The sequence below is a fragment of the Theobroma cacao genome, chromosome 5 (assembly GCF_000208745.1).
Source record: "Theobroma cacao cultivar B97-61/B2 chromosome 5, Criollo_cocoa_genome_V2, whole genome shotgun sequence".
NCBI classification, from domain to species: Eukaryota; Viridiplantae; Streptophyta; class Magnoliopsida; order Malvales; family Malvaceae; genus Theobroma; species Theobroma cacao.
The window spans coordinates 32,205,637-32,223,389 of NC_030854.1; the positions used below are offsets into that span (position 1 = coordinate 32,205,637).

A 17,753-nucleotide genomic window follows, 5' to 3' on the forward strand; every position below is an offset into this window, starting at 1 on the left:
ATCACAACTTGACGTTCTCCCTCTTCCACCCTTCCTTGTTGCCACTTCTCATTAATTTCCTGCCGCTCAACTTCTAATTTTGTAATTTTTTCACTTATGTTTCCAAACACTTTTTTCTGCCATTCTTTCAACATTGGCTTTAGTCATTTAAGTTTCATCCATATACCTTTTTTCCTCCCCCCACAACCTTGCGGAGTCCTCTAGTACTTTCTCATTAACATATGGAAACTCTCTTCTTCCATCCAATGGGTGAAGAATTTGAAAGGTCTGGTGTCCCAATCCACTCTCCCTGGCCCCAAGATGATCGGGTTGTGATCTAAAATGGAGACTGGTAAACACCTCTGGACCAGTTCGTTGTCATTTTTCATCAGTTTCACATCCACCAAGAATCAATCAAGTCGACTAAAGGTAGGATCCTTTCGATTGTTACACCAAGTGAATTTAGAACCAACCAGTGGTAAATCAATCAACCCCACCTCATTGATGAATTTGTTGAGCCGTGCAGCAGCTCTTCTCACATCTCCTCTTCCCATTCTTTCATCTTCTGTCCTTACTGTGTTGAAATCTCCTCTCAGTACCCAACATAAATCATTACCAGTGATAATTTGTTTTAATTCTTCCAACATTTCATTTCGATATCTTTCTTCATTTGGTGCATAAATGTTCCCAAGACCACACCTAATATTGCTCTCAGTAATCACCCCAATAAGAATAATGTAATTTCTGTGACTAATCACCTCCTCTAACTGGAAAAATTTTTCTTGCCACATACATAATAACCGTCCTGCTCTACCATATGAACTAACAGCTTTACCCACAATTATATCTTTAGATCACAATCTTTCATACATTCTTTCATAAACATTCTGCACTTTTGTTTCCTGTACAAAAACCATATTTGGCTTACATCTGCCTATAGCTCTCATCAGTGCTATCTTTTTTTCTCCCCCACCTAAGCCTCTGATATTCCATGACAGTAGATTCATAAAAAAACAAAACACTGAAATTTTTACCTGACTCCCTATTCTGGCACTCCTTGCTTCTTCCTTTCCTCTGCCTCTGCCATTCGTTTCAAGACCTCGTTCCTCTCGGCATCAAATTCCAAACCTAAGCGTCTACTTACCTCCATAGTTTGCAATGCCTCCTTCCATATGGTTTCACATCTTGAATCAGCCCTTGAAATTTCTCCACGAAGTCCATCAAATTTCTTTTTCCCCGATTTCACTCTATCTTTTTTTTTTTTATATCTTTCTACCCTTTTTTTTGTTGTTGTTTCTTTTTTTTATTTTTTACTTTAACTTTCCCTTCCCTTGTTGCCATTATTTTTGCTTGTTCTGCTTCCTTTGCTCCTTTTTTTGTTTCTTGATCCCTTATTTTCTTTTGTCCCATCTTGTTCTTTTTGTCCTTACTTTCCTTCGACTTAATTCTCTTCTGTCTTCCTTCATCTTTCTCTTTAACCAAGTTCGTAAGTATTATATCATCTGACATTGACAAACCCGGATTTCTGAGCTTCCGTTCCAACACCTTTTCTTGTCTTCTTAGCTTGGTTTCTACCACCCTTGACCTCTCTTCATCGACCGAGCTTTGAGCTCTTCTACCAAAACACATTTCTCCTTCACTAGATTCTGCTTATCCCATCGTATTGTCTTTCTCTTGATTTTTCTTCCCCTTTCTATTTTCTTAATGATTGTCGACTGAACCAACTTTTGAGCTGTCACACAAGTTGTTTGTCCTTTGTGATCCTAAGCTTACTTCTCTCTCATCTTGATCTTTTACCCCACTAGGCCCACAATCCATTCTCAGGTAACGAAGGCCCTTTCTCCCCCTTTGACATGCAAAAACCCAGTGTCCCATCTTTTCTACGGGCTTGTAGAACCCTTACTAGTGGCCCACCCTTTATTTGAAACTATACATGTTTCCTTGCCCTTTCTTAATGGCATATCCGTTGTTTTTTTTTATTTTGGACTACTACTTTGTTGATTGGCCTCACTCTCTTTTTCGTTTGACCCCAACTTCTCTTTTTCCATTTTAATGTGTGTGGCTTTCTTTCCCCATTTCAAATTTCCCTCCCTTATATCCTTTTCCCCTTTTAGCTTGCACTAAATAATCCCATCACCTTTTTACTGTGTTCCCTTAAGTGAAACAGGTGCATCATGTCTCTTTTCTATCACCTTCCCTTGGTTATGTTCCCTATAATTTATTAGACCCGTTGATTTCCCCTTAAGTGACACCTCATCATCATCCACGGTGGTTGATTTCCTCCCCACTATGTTCTGTTTCTCCACCCATTGAACCTCTCTTTGCTCTACCGGTATTGGTTCACGGCATGCCCATGTTTTGCAGAACGTCTCATCGCAAGCTTGCCTCTCCATATCACATGATTCCTCCCTAATTATCGATGTTCTCATTATGTATGCTTTCCCATTCACTATGATCTGTTGGTTCACGGGGACATTCTTTTTGCTCATTACTTCAACTTTGATGACAACCACATCCAACCGACTTCTCATTTCAGTTTCCTGGTTAACTTTAAAAAACTTTCCCCAGCAATTACCTATTGCTTCAAACATTTTCAGGTGCCATAGATGAAAAGGAAGTTCCTCAATTTTCACCCATACTTTGTATCTCCGTTCATCCTTCTTGATGTTGTAAGGCTTGATGTCTTCAAACCAAATTGAGAAAATGTCATAATATTGGTCAAGCAGGACTTCCATTTCACCTTTATCACCAAAAGTGACTATCATGTTGAGGCCTCCTGCTTGTCTCACAAGTACCATAATACCTTCCTTTTGCAGATAACTCTGCACCTCTCTATAACATATATGACTTTTGAGATGCCCTAAAGCACTGCGCCTAAGCCATTCCACCTTCTCCCCTGTAATTTTAACTCTTATTCCATCCACCTTGCTCAAACCGATCCCTGTCTTTGAAATAGTATCTTCTCTCATACCATTGGTTACTACTTCTCTATATTACGACATGCCTCTTTCTCTGATAAATTCTTCCATCTTTTTTTGGACCATTTGGTTCCTTCCTTTGCTTCCATCCTTGGCCTTATCAGCTTCTTTGACTGTCAGAAGCCTTCCATCCAATTTAATATTCTGGCCATACCTTATCACTCTTAGCAGTTCATCTTCAAAGCGACATCGGAAAAAAGCATATTTTGTTTCTCTTTTTTTTGGCTGTTTTGGTATAAAGAGATCCACAACGATTCCAAACTGGTCAAAAAAGTTTTTTAGGTCCTTCCATTGTAGTCTGCTGCTCACGTTATTGACGAAAAGCAACGAAGACCCTATTTGTCCACCTCCAAAAATCCTGTTTTCTGTTCCTCTCCTCATAGTTTACCGCCCTTGTCCACCCTTCTCCCTCCCTTGCAATCTTTCCTAAGCTACGGTAGTCTGACCAGTCTCTTACTCTCACTCTCTCTCTTCCTAAATGTCTATTTCTCTCAACTTCTCTCTCTAGTTCTCTCTCGTGCTCTTTCACTTTTTTTTTCAGCATAACCTTCTTGGGTATGTAAGTGTCACGTTCGCACACTTAGAACTTGGTAAATTGTTCTATTTTGCGTCAAAACTGTTGCTATTTCTTTAGTTATCTGCCTTTGTAGCCAAGGTGTTGTATGTGCACATGCACACACATGTAATTTTTTAGTTAATAGATATAGATAAAAGTTCGAACTTAAGGTTTCTCTGCCATTCTGTTTGGGCTGTAGATTAAAAGAAAGACATACAGAGGATTATCATAATAACGATGGTTATAGGATTTGTTGTCATTGCCATATCTACATTTTTCCTATAGAGGTGGATGGGCAAGCATAGAGGTAATGTCCATTATAATAGTAGTTCAATACTTTAACTAGAGTGTTTTGTCAGATAACTGTCAGGTACGAGAGCTTATTAGTATTTTCTGTATCAACTAAGAAAGAAATAAGTGGAGAGAAACTGATGTTCAATACAAGGGAAGCACACCCAAAATTTTTGTGGGATGACACAGTTGAGGACAACATAAATGAAGATAAACTTCTGCAGCTACCACTATTTAAAATTGAGGAGCTTGCAATTGCAACAAACAACTTCAATCTTTCAAATAAACTAGAGCAGCGTGGTTTCGCAGCAGTGTACAGGGTAATTGTTGTTTTCAGAAAATGATACTTAGCCAAATGAAATTTGTGCAATACTGAAGTGAATTGCTTAACAGGGAACATTAAAGAATAGGCAGAAAATATAGTGAAGAGATTGTCACGAGCTTCAGGACATGGATTCAAAGAATTCATGAATGAAGTGTTGCTGATCTCTAAACTTTAACATTGAAATCTTGTTAGATGCCTAGGCTGTTGCGAAGAAGGAGAAGAAAAAGATACCGACCTACAAGTGTTTGCCTAACGAAAGTTTGGATGCATTTATCTTATGTTAGAACCTGTGTCATTCCTTTTTTTTTGAAGTACATTGCCCTTTTTCTCAACATTGTCTAAATTACTCTTTGGATAAAAGGTTACATTTGGTGTTTCTCTTTTTCCCTTAAAGATCTAACCAAACAAGAGCTCTTGGATTGGAAAACACAACTCAATATTATCAAAGGAATTAGTCGAGATCTACTTTATCTTCACAGAGATTCTAGGTTGTGAATTATCCTTAGAGATTTAAAGGCAAGTAATATCTTATTAGATAAAGAGATGAATCCAAAAATATCATACTTTGGAATGGCTAGGATTTTTGGAGGCAATGAAAATCAAGCAAACACAAAAAGAGTAGCAGGAACATAGTAAATACACAAGTCTTGTGCCTAAATTTTCAATAAGTTTAGTCAACTTACAGTAACACTCTACATTATAAATTATTGTTGTTTTTATTATGTTAAATGTAGTGGCTACATGTCTCCTGAATATGCAATGGAAGGACATTTTTCAGAGAAATTCGATGTTTTTAGCTATGGTGTTTTATTACTAGAGATCATCAATGGGAGAAGAAACACAAGTTTTTATAATAACGAGCATTTTTCTTTAGCTATGGTATTGAGGACTCAAATTTTGCTGAATTTTATATCATACGGGAAGGAATTAGCTTCTTCTTTTCATCTCCCTGGGCTGCCACTCATTCTCTAGTTGTGGAAAGCGACTCTGCCAATGCTATCAATTAGGCGCAACACCACTGCAAAGTCCCTTAGCGGATGAAAAATATTTCGAATGCCATTGAAACTTTCTTGCGTAAAAGCATAAGAATCACTTTCAAGCATGTAATGAGGGAAGCCAACAAGGTTGCAGACGGATTGGCCAAAGCAGGGGTGTTAAGATACTCAAACTTCAAATCCTACTTTCAAAACCAACAGGGGGAGAGTACATGAACTCTTCCTTCATTGCAAAGGCTTTATTATTTTGGTTAACCTTCAACTACCCCTATGTCTTTTCTTTTGAATATGATTTCTCACTTCATCTTTTGTTTGTCATGCTTTGTACCTCAATGCTGGAAATAACAGACCTCTTTTTTTGTAATCTACTACTCTTTTGCATGGCATTCCTGAAGTGCCTTTTGTAATATCTTCTTGCGAGATCACTTGTGAATAATAAATATTGCCTTTCAAAAAAAAATAATAATAACGAGCATTCTTTCAGCCTTCTGAGATATGTAAGTTTACATGATCATCATGGCCTTTGTTTTAGTAACAAACTCACAGTAGATATTGCTTTCATGGCAAAAGAGTTTAATATATACAATAATATTTGCAACTCTCAGGCATGGCAGTTGTGGAATGAAGACAACATTTTGGCATTACTAGATAAGGTTGTTTTTTATCCATGCCATCGTCAGGAAATATTGAGATGCATACACATGGGATTGTTGTGCGTGGAAGAATCAACAAAAGATAGTCGACTATATCTGCTGTCATTTCAATGCTTAACAATGAGATTGTAGATCTTCCTACTACAAAACAGCCTGCTTTCACAGAAAGACAGATTGCATCAGATATAGAATCCCTTGAGAGTAATCAAAATAGATATTCTATAAATTATGCAATTGTTACTAATGTCGAAGGTCGATGAGAAGCAAGTTATATAAATGTATATGCATTTTACATTGATGTTGCAAAATTTATTTAATGGCCAAAGTTGTTAAGAATAATACTTGCATGGCTTGGTGTCCGTGTATGTGCAGTTGCTGATTATTTGGATAAAGACATGCAGTTGCTGTTTATTTGGATAAAGACATGCAGTTGTTGGTTATTTGGATTAAGACATGCAGTTACTTGTAGTAAACTATTTTTAAACTTCCTTTTAACCTTGTAATCCATGCCTTAACACTTGAATCCATGTCTTGACAAGTGTTATGGATGTAACTACTTTTTTTATGTATAAATAGGGGTGTCTAGTATGAATAAAGTGTGCCTTCATTAGAACAATTTTTGTTATTCTTTAAAATTCTTTCTCTGGTTTGTTGCTTCATATAGCAACTTTAGTTCTGTCCATATTTTTTCTTCATGGTATCTAGAGCCTATTTTGATCTTAAGGGGCTGTGTTTGTAAGATAATAAAAACAAAGCCATTTCCCAAAACCTTAAGAAAACCATCTTCCTACAAAATGGCCTCCAACAATATTCTTAGTCATCAATTTCCACCAAACTTCAATGGAGAGAATTATGCAATTTGGTCAGTTAAGATGGAAGCCTATCTTCGTGGTTACGATCTTTGGGATGTCATAGAATCTGGAGGTGAAGTACTTGTCTTGAGAAAGAATGCAACCCTTGCACAAATTAAACAACATAACGAGGAAGTTATCAAGCGCTACAGAGTGCTGACATGTATGCATGGGGCTATTTCGGATGCTGTATTTACAAGAATAATGGGAGCCAAATCAGCAAAAGAGGCATGGGACAAACTTAAAGAAGAATTTCAAGGCTCAGAGAGGACAAAGCAGATGCAGGTAATGAATTTATTAAGGGAATTTGAGACTTTAAGAATGAGGGATACTGAAAATGTTAAAGACTACATTAACAAAATCATGCGAGTGGTGAACCAGGTGCGACTGTTGGGAGAGAATCTTTCTGAAAGTCGTGTAGTCCAAAAAGTTCTTGTGTCTCTATCAAAAAAAATTGAATCTACAATTACATCATTAGAAGGGTCAAAGGACCTCTCAACCTTGACTCTCATTGATGTAGTAAATGCACTCCAAGCCGCAGAGCAAATGAGAGCAATGTGAAGTGATAATACATCTGAAAATGCTTTATTTGCAAATATGAAAGGAAAAGCAAGAGGTAAGTCAAGAATAAAAAAAGGCTCAGGTGATCAGAAGGAGAAAGAAAAAGAAAGGGTTCAATATAACAAACTCATGGGAAGAAGAACAAGTTTCAGATGTGTTCTCACTGTAAGAAGAGAAATCATTCAGAGGCCTACTATTGGTTTAGACCGAGTGTCAGGTGTCGTGCATGTAATCAATTGGGTCACATTGAGAAGGTATGTAAAAATAAACCAGAGAAGCATGATAAGGCATCACAAGCAGATGAGAAGGCTGATGTTGCCGAAGAGCAGTTGTTTATGACTTTGACACGACCCAAGGTAGTTGAATCAAATCAATGGTTATTGGACAGCGGTTGTTCAAATCACATGACTCCCAATAAAGAAGTTTTTATTGAACTTGATACTCTGCATCAATCTAGTGTTGAAATTGGTGATGGCAAATATCTATATGCAGTAAGGAAAAGTACAATCAACATTCAAACTTCCCTGGGAAGCAGGTATGTCAGAGAAGTGTTGCTTGTTCCTGATTTTGCTTAAAATCTACTAAGTGTAGGCCAAATGATGGATGATGGATATATCTTACTTTTTAAAGATAAATCATGTACTGTGTATGATTCATCGAGTGAGTTTGTTATGAATGTTCCCATGAAAAGGAAATGTTTTCCAGTAAATTTGGAAGATGTTTGTTTTTCGGCCTCTGAGGTAAAATTGAATATGACAACACTTTGGCATAAACGGTTTGGACATTGTAATCTTGGTTTCTTGGTACAAGCTAGCAGGTTAAGCTTGATGGAGAATTTACCTTCCTTAACTGAATCAAATCAAGTTTGTAGTACATGTCAGTTTGGGAAATCTGCTAGAAAGCCATTACCATCTGTTCAATCAAGTAGAGCAACCATAAAGCTTAAACTTGTTCACACTAACATTGAAGGTCCTATGAGTGAAGAATCTCTAAATGAAAGCAAGTTTTTTCTAATCTTCATTGATGATGCTTCCAGAATGTGTTGGATTTATTTTATGAAACATAAATTTGAAGTGTTTAATCTCTTTTTGAAGTTCAAGGCTAGAGTTGAACAAGAATCTGGAAGGAAAATTAAAATTCTGAGATCTGACAATGGTAGAGAGTACAAGTCTTTAGAATTTTCTCAATATCTCGAGAAGGAAAGGATTCAACATCAACTCACAGCTCCTTACACTCCTCAACAGAACGGAGTTAGTGAAAGGAAAAATAGAACTATAATAGAAATGACTATGTGTCTTTTATTTGGAAAATGATCTACCAAAGAGTTTTTGGGCAGAAGTCGCCAATATAGCTGTATACTTGTTGAACATTCTTCCCACAAGAGCCTTGAGAATTGTGACTCCATATGAATCTTGGTTCGAAAAAAAGCCATCAGTAAGTCATCTACATGTTTTTGGGTGCATTTGTTATCAACATGTCCCTAATGTGCTAAGAGATATATTACAGTCAAAGACGGTGAGAGGAATATTTGTAGGGTACAATCTACAATCAAAAGCCTACCACATTTATCAAATTGACTCTGGTAAGATTTCCATTAGCAGAGATGTCACGTTTGATGAAGAACTTAGTTGGGATTGGAATGAGAAGAAAATCAAATAATCAAATAACGTTATTCAAAGTCAGAATGATGATGGTGGTGAACTTGATCTTGATGAAGTGACTGATGAAACTCCTGTACGAGGTTCTCGCACTATTCAAGACATATACAACAGATGTCAAGTTGCAATAGCAGAACCTACCTCATTTGATGAAGCTGCACTTCACAAGGAATGGAGATCAGCTATGAGAGAAGAAATTGCAATGATTGAGAAAAACAAGACTTGGACTCTTGTTGATCGACCAAAACATAGACAAGCGATTAGCGTGAAATGGATCTTTAAGAAAAAAGATGAATGCAGATGGTTCTTTGAATAAATGCAAAGCAAGGCTTGTTGCAAAGGGTTTTTCTCAAATGCCAGGAGTAGATTATTTTGATACTTTTGCTCCTGTAGCAAGGTTGGATACTATCAGGCTTCTTTTTGCACTATCAACAGCTTATGGTTGGAAAGTCTTTCATCTGGATGTTAAGTCTGCATTTTTAAATGGCAAACTAAATGAAGAAATATATGTGGAACAACCCATGGGATTTGAAGTAGAAGCTGATAAAAACAAAGTTTATAGGTTACATAAAGCCTTATATGGGTTAAAGCAAACACCACGTGCATGGTATAGTAAGATTGATTCTTACTTGCAGAATCAGGGGTTTCACAAAAGTTTGAATGAGGCCACATTATATGTGATGGAAGGAGATACTGCCAACTCTCTAATTGTATCATTATATGTTGATGATCTTTTGATAACAGGTGCAAATACAAAAGGTATTGCTAAACTTAAAACATCAATGGAAAAAGAATTCAACATGTCAGATTTGGGTTTGATGACTTATTTTCTGAGGCCTGAAGTGTCACAAACAAGGAGTGGTATTCACCTAACTCAATAGAACTACATAATAGAGGTGTTGAAACGATTCAACATGAACAATTGCAAGACAACTGAAACTCCTTTGAATGCAAAAGAGAAATTGTCAGTTGACTCAAGTAACAAGCTCTATAATCCCAGTGAATATAGAAATCTAATAGGCTGCCTTCTCTATATATGTTCAACTCGAACAAAACTTATGTTTGCTGTCAGTTACTTGTCACGATTCATGCAACAGCCATGTCAATCACATCTCACAGCAGCCAAAAGGATTTTGAGGTATCTAAAAGGTACAACAATCTATGGTGTTGCATTCATACAAGTTAAAACCATTGAACTTGTAGGATTTTCTGATAGCGATTGGGGAGGTCGCATTGATGATGCCAAAAGTACCTCTGGATATATATTTACTCTTGGGAATGGAGTGTTTTCATGGAATTCACACAAGCAAGAATCAGTAGCACAATCCTCAGCAAAAGCAGAGTACGTAGTAGCTGCTGCAGCCGCAAACCAAGGGATATGGTTGAGAAAAATTCTACTTGATCTTGGAATGCCATTGATGTATCCTACCAAGGTGTTTGTTGACAACAAATCTGCCATATCAATAGCACAAAATCCAGTTTTCCATGGGAGAACTAAACACATTCATGTAAAATATCATGCCTTGAGGGATGCACAAAAGAAAGGTGAAATTCTTGTACAATATTGCTCATCTGATGATCAAGCTGCTGACATTATGACTAAGCCTCTTTCTAAGGCTAAGTTTGAACATAATTGAGAAATACTTATGGTGAAGAATGCAAGCATTAAGGAAGGGTGTTAAGAATAATACTTGCATGGCTTGGTGTCCGTGTATGTGCAGTTGCTGATTATTTGGATTAAGACATGCAGTTACTTGTAGTAAACTGTTTTTAAACTTCCTTTTAACACTTGTAATCCATGCCTTAACACTTGAATCCATGTCTTGACAAGTGTTATGGATGTAACTACATTTTTTGTGTATAAATAGGGGTGTCTAGTATGAATAAAGTGTGCCTTCATCAGAACAATTTCTGTTCTTCTTTAAAATTCCTTCTCTGGTTTGTTGCTTCATATAGTAACTTTAGTTCTGTCCATATTTTATCTTCAAAAGTCACAGTTTATGTACTGTAAGATTTGATTTTTTGTGGTCTTGAAGTTTCATAATTAGGCTAATGCTTTTGCACATTTCAAGCATCGAAATTGTGGAATGGAAAGTTACTTTCGCCTTACAGATTATTGAAGCTGAGACTTGCATGGAAGATCCGTACGGCCCTTATGCAAGTGCAGGTGCCTTGTGCATATGGTTTTGTACTGTTTTTTCAGCTTGCATGCAGACATGTCGCTGTCAAAGCACCCACCCAATGCATGCATGGATATTAGATATCTGCCTTCTGCCTATGGTTAGTGTAATGCATGAGGGGAATGATGCATTTGGACTTGTTTTGTTCATACTGCAAAATATCTATTAACAGATGCAATCTTGCATCTGTTGAGCCTGCAAAAATGCTCACAGCAGCCAAGAATAAATTACAAGGAAATTTTTGCATCTGTTGCCAAGTATCACACCATCAGATTTTTCATGGCACTGTCTACTAGTGTAGGTTGAAAAGTTCATCGTCTAGATATTAAATCTGCCTTTCTTAATGGCTTTGCTTAAGGAGAAGAATGAACGCTTTAATATTCTTAACCTTTCCTTAAAGATCCAATAAGAGAACAACTTTTGGATTGGAAAAAACGCTTTAGTATTATTGATGGAGTTAGTCAAGGTCTCCTTTATCTTCACACGGATTCTACCTGACAAATCATAGCAGAAAACTATAGGTGTTCAAGGGAAGAAATTAGAAAAATAAAGCTTTTTTTGCGGTCAACCAATTTTGTGGAATATAAAATGTTGATGAACACAACACCAGATGGCACCCCTGGTGTTGTCTTACATATAGATAGGCTCTTTCCGAGAGCTTTTTTCCTGTGTTTTTTCAACAGGCTGTTTCCAGGAATTCCTAGCAATGCCATCAATTTGGTCAAATCAAATTAAATAATTAATTTATCAAGATTTACTTTCAATCACCAAAGTATGTACCGTCTACACTGAGAAAGTAGAACTCCCTTAAATTCTTGACACGCCAGTGGGTGGGGAGTTAATCTATGGATTAAAACTAAAAAAGATTGACAAAACTAAGCTATTACGTAGTGTTTTTCTCATTTGACTATTCATTAGTCAAAATGGTGTACCAGTATTTCCCTAACAACTTCTACTGTTTTATACCTTAAGTTCTGAATAAAAGATTAGCTCAATAAAGACTATAGTGAAACAGAGTGACGACAATTTGTGCATGGCATCCTTAATCCTCAAGAAAATCCAGCTACGACCTGGTACAAATCTCTACTCCGACAATTGTAACTTAATCCTCAAGATAACAAAAACAGCATGTGCACAGGGCCAGCATTCTCATGAAAAACAGAGTTATGGGAATAGTCAGTGGCTCAAGATTCGTAGTTCTTCTTCTCCTATCCTGTTATTGTATAAAATTTGGCACCGCTATGGACACTATCACATCGTCTAACTCAATCAAAGATCCTGGGGCTATAACCTCCAACAGCGGGGTATTCCGGTTTGGGTTCTTTAGCCCTGCAAATTCTACAGATCGCTATGTGGGGATATGGTACAATATTGGCATTCCTGAACAATCTGTTGTTTGGATAGCCAACAGGAACAAACCCCTCAAAGATGACTCTGGGGTTGTCATGATAGCAGAGGATGGCAATCTAGTGGTTTCAAATGGACAAAAGGAGATTCTTTGGTCATCCAATGTAAAAAGTCCAGCAGCGAATACAAGTGCTCAGGTTTTAGACTCTGGAAACCTTGTGTTGCGGGGTATCACTGATGGAGCAAGCTTATGGGAGAGCTTTCAACAACCTTCTGATGCCTTCGTGCCAACCATGAAAATTAGTACTAACGTAAGAACAGGTGAAAAAGTGCAGTTGACATCATGGAAAAGCTCTTCTGATCCATCTAATGGTAGTTTCTCTCTGGGTCTTGGACCCCTCAGCATTCCTCAAGTCTTTATTTGGAACAATACCAGGCCGTATTGGCGGACTGGTCCATGGAATGGTCTCATCTTTACTGGCGTCGAACATATGTATTCATTTTACCTTGATGGATTTAATCTTGTGGATGACAAAGAAGGAAATTTTTATATTATGTTTGGTTTAGTTGGCAAGTCTTATTTATTGTATTTATATTTGAATTCACAAGGAAAACTAATACAACGAGACTGGGATGAAGGGAAGAGGGATTGGAACATTAGTTGGTCTGCTCCGGAAACAGAGTGTGATGTTTATGGCAAGTGTGGGGCATTTGGAAGCTGTGACTCTCAGAAACAACCAATTTGCAGCTGTTTAAGAGGGTTTGAGCCCAAGATCACAAAGGAATGGACTAGAGGAAATTGGGCTAGTGGATGTGTCAGGAGTAAACCTTTGCAGTGTGAGAGAACAAACAATGGCAGCAAACCTAGCAAAGATGGGTTTTTGAAGCTAGAGAAGATGAAAGTGCCAGACTTTGCAGAGTGGTCACCTACCCTGGAAGACAAATGCAAAGAACAATGCCTGAACAATTGTTCATGTGTTGCTTATGCATATGATGCCGGTATCGGTTGTATGTCATGGAGTGAAAACTTAATTGACATGCAGAAATTATCCACAGGAGGGCTAGATCTTTACGTTCGGCTAGAGCATTCAGAACTTGGTAAATTCTTGTCTTTTCTATTTTACTATTTCTTGAGTTATCTCCTTTTTTTTTTTTGCTAAGGTACAACAGTTTTCTAGTCGACAGAGTTTCTTGGTATTCAATTGTGGCTAGATAAAAGTAACTTAATGACCCATTTCTCTCTATTTGCAGATACGACGAAAGAAAGGAATATGATTATCATAATAACAGTAGTTATTGGAATTATCATCATTGCCATCTCCACATTTTTCTTATGGAGGCGGAAGGCCAAACAAAGAGGTAGTGTTCACTGTACTAATTGTTTCCTGGTTTGAAACCGTAACATTGTGTTGTAACTGTGAATACACTACTTACTACTTTCTGTATCAGTTAACAAAGTAAAAAGTGAAGAAATGCTGCTACCCAATAAGGGGGATAACATAGATGAAGTTGAACTCCAGCGACTACCACTACTCAAATTTGAGGAACTTGCAACTGCGACGACCAACTTCAGCCTTTCAAACAAGCTAGGGCAGGGTGGTTTCGGTCCAGTGTACAAGGTAACCATGGGTTTTGAGCAAATGAGTGACATTTGAACTTTACTGAGCTGATTTTCCTTTCAGGGAACATTAAAGGATGGGCAAGAAATAGCAGTGAAGAGACTGTCGACAGGTTCTGGACAGGGGTCAGAAGAATTCATGACTGAAGTGTCGGTGATATCTACACTCCAACATCGAAATCTTGTTAGACTCCTTGGCTGTTGTGTTGAAGGAGGTGAAAGGGTGTTGGTCTACGAGTACATGCCCAACCGAAGCTTAGATGCGTTTCTCTTCGGTTAGAACACGCAGCTTGCGTTCTCTAAGTTTTCCTTTATAGTCATGCAATTTTCTTTTCGTTCGTACATGTTAATGGTTTCATTTGGTCTGTCTTTTCTTAAAGATCGGGCCAAACAAAAACTACTGGATTGGAAAAAACGCTTCAAAATTATTGAAGGAATTAGTCGAGGTCTCCTTTATCTACACAGAGATTCCAGATTACGAATTATCCACAGAGATTTAAAAGCAAGTAATATCTTACTAGACGAAGAAATGAATCCAAAAATCTCAGACTTTGGAATGGCTAGGATTTTTGGAGGCAATCAAAATCAAGCCAACACAAAAAGGGTAGTGGGAACACAGTAAGTAGACAATCCTTTCACAAACCAAGTCAGAATTCATCGTTAGTCTCTCTTCTAAGATATGGCTGTCTTGATATTAACTTGCAGCGGCTACATGTCTCCGGAATACGCCATGGGAGGACATTTTTCAGAGAAATCCGATGTTTTTAGCTATGGTGTTCTATTACTGGAGATCATTAGTGGGAGAAGAAACACAAGTTTCTATAACCAAGAGCATTCTTCTAGCCTTTTGGGATTTGTAAGTTTACATGATCAATAATAATAGATTAAACTTTCAAAGAAAACAGTTTCATAAACAAGATAATATTTGCAAATTTTCAGGCATGGCAGTTGTGGAATGAAGACGACATTATGGCATTACCGTATACAGATCAATGCCATTTTCAGGAAATAAAGAGATGCATGCATGTGGGATTGTTGTGCGTACAAGAATTTGCAAAAGATAGGCCGACTATATCTACTGTTATTTCAATGCTAAACAGTGAGATTGTAGATCTTCCTACTCCAAAACAACCTGCTTTCATTGAAAGAATGATTGCAGTAGATATAGAGTCCCCTCAAAATAATCAGAATAGATGCTCTATAAATGATGTGACTGTTACCAATGTCGAAGGCCGATGAGAAGCAAGTTCTAAAAATGTGTATATATTTTACATTCATGTTACATAGTTTATTTGATGATTGACTGTTTATAGTTTATTTGATGATTGACTGTTTATTCACTCTAAGATCTGATTTTGCAGTTTTGAAGTTTCATATTTTGGCTAATACCTTTGCATGCTTCAAGCATGGAAACTGTGGAGGTGGTGTTTGTTCTATGCTTTGAGAATAAAATTTAAAGCAGGATGCATTGGCTAGCACCACGATTGGCCAAGAGACTACCTGAAACAAAGCTATTAGCCTGATATCGGAAAGGACACAGGTTCCATAAGTAATCAATCTCAATTTGATCTGAAATCTTAAGCTGATGAATTGAGGCAAAACCAACATATCTCATAATATGAACTATATGACCAACATGAAAATAACCTGTTAATAACCACTAGTTCAAAAGCTTAAGGTCAATTGGGTGCAGTAGAATGGCTTGGTTCCATACTTCTAAGTTCTAACACAGCTCAAGTATAAGATTCTCAAGTAATTCTTGTGCCTAACAAAGAATAACAAACTGAAGAACTTAAGCTAACAAGTGACAGATGTTCAACTAAATTTGTTTCTACCATCTTCAATGGTGCTTTCAGATCATATTCATAGTACCAACTTTATATGGGTTGCAACAAAAGCAAAAGCAAAAGCAAAAGCATATGTTGCCAAAGAATTATTCTCCTTCCATTATCAAACTCCACAAGCTGGCCAGCATCAGAATCTTACAGGTCCATACTTCAAACTTTATATTCTCCTATAAATTCCCTATTTTCCATCACCCATAACATTACTCCAAATCAGTATAGATTACTCCCAAAGTGAGTGCCACGCCAAATAAAAGTGCTTTTCCCCCTATTTGCATATATAGCCCGACACCTACCACTCCTGGTAAGTTTTTCGTAACTTCTAACTCTACCCTAAAAATATCTAGATGCTTTTCTTTATCAAGTCTTTCGGAAGTAGTGAAGGAGGATGAAGGCGGAATAGGAAACTCTTCTTCCTAAAATAATAACCTATTCATCTGATGCCATAACACTCGAAACGAAGATGACATTAACACAAATGCCAAAAGCCAAATAAATCCACAATCCACAAAATTAATTGACATGATAAACAAGAAAAGGATAAATAAGTAATGGGAAAATTCATGTATTAAAATTATCAATAAAATTTGATACAAAGTATATCAAAATATGAGCTTAATAAAACATCGAATATTTAAAATGTACCTATATTTGGCACCGTCGATCCTCAATCTTCACCACTTATTTGTTCTTTGCGCACGACATCCAACAGAAAATCCGTTATGACAGACTCAAAATCCGGCATTTTGGCGTACCCCGGAAAATAATTAATATCAATAACTAAGTAATTATCCTTATTTCTACCATCCCTAATCACATCAAAATTAAACAGATTCAACCTTAATTCCTCCCTTAGCCCTTTCACCAACTCCTCCACTAAACTCTCCGGGGGCATTTCCGTCTTTTCAAAATCACAACCTTCCCCGCCACCGCCACCGGCGGCAGTTAAATTCGAAACCTGCGAAAACGGCAACGAACCTTTCAAATTTACCAATTTTTCCTCCGAAATATCCGGCAACGACTTCCGTTTCACGCACCGAAAATATTTCCCCGCAACGTAGACTTTAAAAACGACGCCGCCGTGATTAACGAACTCCTGTAAGACAAACGGCGCTGTTAAGTTCTTTAACCCTTCGTTGTCGAAGATAAGATGCAATTTATGGGACGTCTCGCTGCCGTCTGCGTCTAACGGCTTCGCAATTAACGGAAATGTTAGTTTCAAATTTTCCATATCAGTAACTTCCGTAATGGCAATTTGTTTGGGGACTCCGGAGTTTGTTATTTTCAGTTTCGAAACGGTTTCGAGCATTGAAATTCTGTTCTGGAGAACCTCGATGTAATCTGGGGAGTCAATGATGGGGATGCTAGGGTTTTGGGAAGTAAAGTCTTGGAGGTTTTGTTTCCAATCTGATCCGTACAATTTGTGGATGATGCAGTCGAACGGTACTTGTTGGATTAAAGGTTTGTTGGGGTCGACTTTGGTTAAAACAATTCCTTTCTGAGGGGCATGGGAAAGGAGGGAAGGCAGTATGAAGGTTTGCTCCTTTTTGGAGGTTAGAGCGTAACCGATTCGGTAGAGTTCTGAAGGTAGATTTGACATGTTCCGTAGGAGGGTCTGTTTGGGAGGCGAGAGAGTTGAGAGAGAAAATGGAAGTTTCAGACCTTCGGTGCAAAGAGATCATTACCAGCTTCAGCAGTAGAGAGAGAAAGAAAAAGAGGAGAAAAGAGACACGTGGCAATAAGAACCTCAATAGTTGAAAAGGATGCAAGGTTACGTTATACGTGTACCGGTGGGTCCAGTGTTTGGAAAAGCGAAAGAAAGAGAAAAGGGGTAAAATTAAAGGTCAAATAGTTAAATTTTTTTAAAATTATTTAAAAAAATTTTATTGAACAATTTAATTTTTATTATGTTTAATT

General features: G+C 37.4%; 3 protein-coding genes across 4 annotated transcripts; 2 read left to right on the top strand and 1 right to left on the bottom strand.

Annotated features, from left to right (window-relative positions):
* On the bottom strand, window positions 5,579-17,572 carry LOC18599545 (inositol-tetrakisphosphate 1-kinase 1). Of its 2 annotated transcripts, none has more exons than XM_007029558.2 (2): window positions 16,482-17,571; window positions 5,579-5,930 (listed from the first exon to the last, which is right to left on the bottom strand). In XM_007029558.2, the coding sequence occupies exon 1, from the start codon at window positions 17,434-17,436 to the stop codon at window positions 16,504-16,506; it is 933 nt and encodes a 310-aa protein (XP_007029620.1). In that variant the 5' UTR covers window positions 17,437-17,571; the 3' UTR covers window positions 5,579-5,930; window positions 16,482-16,503. The 2 variants fall into 2 exon arrangements, with proteins under 2 accessions (XP_007029620.1, XP_007029621.1); XM_007029559.2 differs by lacking the exon at window positions 5,579-5,930 and adding an exon at window positions 15,413-15,492 and having other exon boundaries at window positions 16,482-17,572.
* On the top strand, window positions 6,572-7,189 carry LOC108662012. The gene has a single exon (XM_018121028.1). The coding sequence runs from the start codon at window positions 6,572-6,574 to the stop codon at window positions 7,187-7,189; it is 618 nt and encodes a 205-aa protein (XP_017976517.1).
* Window positions 12,194-15,242, top strand: LOC18599546 (G-type lectin S-receptor-like serine/threonine-protein kinase At1g11330). Its single transcript, XM_018120512.1, has 7 exons — window positions 12,194-13,472; window positions 13,626-13,733; window positions 13,824-13,993; window positions 14,057-14,267; window positions 14,373-14,610; window positions 14,698-14,848; window positions 14,932-15,242. Exons 1-7 carry the CDS (start codon window positions 12,194-12,196, stop codon window positions 15,229-15,231), a joined length of 2,457 nt encoding a protein of 818 aa, XP_017976001.1. The 3' UTR covers window positions 15,232-15,242.